At 36.6% G+C, this 3997-nt stretch overlaps 1 protein-coding gene across 1 annotated transcript; it reads left to right on the top strand.

Annotated features, from left to right (window-relative positions):
* Positions 1–631: 631 nt before the first annotated feature.
* On the top strand, positions 632–3771 carry LOC149236398 (aluminum-activated malate transporter 14-like). Its single transcript, XM_089461561.1, has 6 exons — positions 632–1173; positions 1726–1866; positions 1989–2261; positions 2368–2492; positions 2648–2791; positions 2881–3771. Exons 1-6 carry the CDS (start codon positions 822–824, stop codon positions 3487–3489), a joined length of 1644 nt encoding a protein of 547 aa, XP_089317687.1. The 5' UTR covers positions 632–821; the 3' UTR covers positions 3490–3771.
* The last annotated feature ends 226 nt before the right edge of the window (positions 3772–3997 follow it).

The raw sequence follows: 3997 nt of genomic DNA, 5'->3' as shown, positions 1-3997 counted from the left end.
CAATAAAAATGAATATAAAACATCATAGAAACACAACACACACAGAATTGCCCATCAATTTTATATCTTCGACACTTTACTTAAAAGGATCGAATTGCGCGTCATTTTTATGTTGACCCGGAATGTCAGTGGCGCCGTCTTTGATGCTATCAACTTTATCGGAAAGATAAGAGAAATTTACAGGTTTTAGCGCAGCATCTTCATAATACGCTGTGAAGAAATTTATGGTGTGAAGCAAACTCAAGCGTAGGACCATTGAACAGGACCCACGTTTGAATATTGCGGTTTCCGTGTTACGGACTACAGAGTGACTGTACACAGTACGATCCCACTATGCTGTCGTAGTCTAAAGAACCGACAGATTAGTGAAGAAAATAATGGAAAGTTTAGGAAGATTATAATGAAATTTCGCTGAAAACTTGAAGATTTTGGGTTAGCAAGGGTTTTTCTCGATGGTATTGAATTTATTTTTACTATCAAAAAATTATTTAAACATTTCTTTCTATTAAAAAAAGCTGTGGGGAAGATGGACAACACCTATTTGATATGCCAAAACAACACTTCTTTCTATTAAAAAAAGCTGTGGGGCAGATGGACAACACCTATTTGATATGCCAAAACGCGTAACAACTAGATCAGTATCTATATATGAAACACTGCACTCAAACAACTTGTGAAGGCAAATCCTCTCTCAATGTTGGAGAGAATTTTCTTAGCCTTGTTGCTGCTGAGAGCTTCATTATGATCAATTAGCATCGCTGACATGCAATGAACTCGACAATAGTTTTTAGCTTCAAATATAGTCTCCGAAGTGCTGTTGTATGAAAGTTTGCCCTTGTGTTTGGAAAATGGCGGATCAAAGGTCCGGTGACTGTAACATCAATATTGCAATTGACAGAGAAAAAAATTGTGCTAGTAATTCTAACGAGGAGCGGAATTTCTTTAGAAGACTGAACAAAATTCCGACGTTGAAGCTCATTTTAGGAAAGTTTTTGAGAAAATGTTGGAAATTGGGAAAAGACGATCCGCGGAGAGCTATACATGCAATCAAAGTTGGGCTTGCTTTGTCAGTGGTATCTCTGTTCTATCTGATGGAGCCTCTATTTAATGGTGTGGGTGATAATGCCATCTGGGCTATGATGACCGTTGTGGTGGTTTTTGAGTTTACTGCAGGTAACTTGGCAATGTTTCTTATTTCAATGCAATCAATGAGTTGAATGTATGCAGATCCAAGGATTCATATTATTCAACTTGAATTTGCGCAAAACTATATTATTGTCCAACAATTCTAGATATAGTGTTGTTTGTGGGCACGTTTTATAGATTTTAGAGAAATGTTTGGTAAACTATATTATTGTCCAACAATTCTAGATATAGTGTTGTTTGTGGGCAAGATTTATACATTTTAGAAAAATATTTGGTTATAGCATGTGTTAGAATGAGGCAAGTTCTTGCCAGAAATTTTGTATATTTGCATATATATATATATATATATATATATATATATATATTATTTTAAACGAATTTAACAAACATCTTTAGAGAAAACAGCTTGAAAGGATCTATAATGCTGACAATACGATTTAAAAGATCAAAATAAAATTTCAAATCTATGTATGATACTAAGTTAAAACAATTTTATTGAAAAAACATAACATAGTACACATGCTGTCCCGCAATAACCAGAGTGAAATTTGAGATTTCCTGTTAAATATTCTTGTGCAGGGGCTACACTCAGTAAGGGCTTGAATAGAGGGATCGGCACACTGCTGGCAGGATCTCTTGGTGTATCAGTTGGGTTCATCGCAGAAATGGCTGGGAAAATAGGAGAACCCGTTATCATCGGCGCTTCATGTTTCATTTTAGGTTAATAGATGTGCTTAACCTGGTCTTGAAATTTAAAATAGTTAAAAGAGGTAGCTCATTCAGTCGGCAGTCGTCCGATATGTTTCTATAGATTTTCTTACTACCCATTATTCCTTTTACAGGCGCATCTGCCACATACTTTCGCTTTTTCCAAAATATAAAGCAGAAGTACGATTACGGCGTTGTGATATTCATTCTCACGTTCAACATGATAACAGTCTCTGGATACCGCGTTGATAACATATTTCGCATGGCTTACGAACGGCTTTCAACAATAGCAATTGGATCCGCGATTTGCCTCGTTATAAGTTTATTTGTTTTTCCAATCTGGGCGGGCGAGGATCTTCACAAGTCAATTATCAAAAAAACCCAATGCTTAGCAGATTCCATAGAAGGTGAGATGGATCACTGGGTCAAAATTATTCCATAAGATGTTTCATCGGTTTGTCATAATAAATTGCAAACATATGTGAAATCTAATTATCCGATGTATGCATGTAGTATGCGCACTAGAGTATTTCAAGGGCTTGGATGTCCCTGAGGATGGAACAGGCGAAATCCTAGAGGCCAAAATCTGCCAAGGATACAGAGATGTTTTGGATTCCAAAGCGACTGAAGACACTCTGGTAAATCTCAGTTTGTTGGTCTTTCAATAGACAAATCCTTTAATTGGTATATCTCTTTGATAGTGCTGCAACATCTGGAACTTAGAACAGGGGAGAAATTAAAATAGGTTTGGAAAAAAAAGTTTGATCATTTGACTCGTTTGTTGATTTTTCAGTCAACTTTTGCAAGCTGGGAGCCGAGGCATGGTAAGTTCAGATTCCGTCATCCATGGCGACAGTATGTTAGAGTAGGAAGCATGATACGTCATTTGGCATATTGTGTTGTTGCCTTGCATGGATGTCTACGGTCAGAGATTCAGGTGAGATCTTGATTCGAGAATATTGTTCACTCAATATATTATTAACATATTCCATCGTTTAACATGGCTCGTCCCCATTTATGTTGCAGGCTCCTCATCATAATAGAGCGGCATTCAAGAAACCCTGCACCAATATTGCTACAGAGGTAGCCCAAGTACTAAGACAGTTAGCAGAGAGCATAAGTTGCATGAAGAAATGCCCTCCTTCACAATCTCTTATGGAGAATGTGCACCGCGCTGTTGAGGAGCTCAATGCGTCATTTGGCCTTCAACCCAAACCATTCCGAGTTATCCAGCCGTTGTACAGTCCCCATAACAACCATTTTACAGCGGAAACCATTGACATCAAGTCAAACACCAGTAAAGTTAAAGAAGTCCCAGATCATCAAATTATTCACATATTGAAAGATATTGAACGTAGCAACATTTCTGAGGAGGATAAGCACAAATCCAGTTCTGTACTGTTGTTGCAGACACCAAAAGATTATTTTGATTCCCCCGCGAATGTTTCAGACAACGCGTGTGAAAGCAATTATATTTCATCAACAAGTGGTGACCATTATATGCCCAAATGCACGTATGCCGAGACGCTTCCGTTGGCGGCATTTGCATCCCTTCTAATGGAGATAGCTGCAAGGCTAGAACATGCTATAGAAGCTGTACAACAGCTTGGAAAGCTTGCAGATTTTCAAGATTAACACGTGTTAATACACGTTACAGTTTTCGTCTCCAAGTCATGCACAGCTCAACTCAGCTTCTTCGGATGGATATTAAATATGACTGTCGAAGGATTTATTTGCAGTAGTGAAAAAATGATAATTGCAATATTTCAGTTATTTAAAAACCCTCATGTCACCTATCAACGACTGAAAAGCCAGTTGAATGACCATTCCATATTGCGAGCGTATTGCTGTTTTATATGTAATTTCTCCCACACTCTCAGATTTTAAATTTTCGAAGTTTGGTATATATATGTATGGAAGTATATTGATGTTCTAAATCTTCGAAGTTTTGATGTTTCTTTGGTTTTTCTTTATGATAGATCTTTTAAAAATGGGTTGGAATCACAAATTTTAATGGTGAAATATGTGGAATTCTCATGTTGAGTGTATTTATATATTAAAAAGATAATTTAAATTTAAAAAGAAACTATAGGATTAAAATTGTATTTTTTTTTTTTATATTCGAAAATGTATTTTAAATAAC

The sequence above is a fragment of the Pinus tabuliformis genome, chromosome 8 (assembly GCF_031772625.1).
Source record: "Pinus tabuliformis cultivar Carrire ecotype Pingquan chromosome 8, CPIR1, whole genome shotgun sequence".
NCBI lineage: Eukaryota > Viridiplantae > Streptophyta > Pinopsida > Pinales > Pinaceae > Pinus > Pinus tabuliformis.
This window is presented reverse-complemented; position numbering and strand designations above follow the sequence as displayed.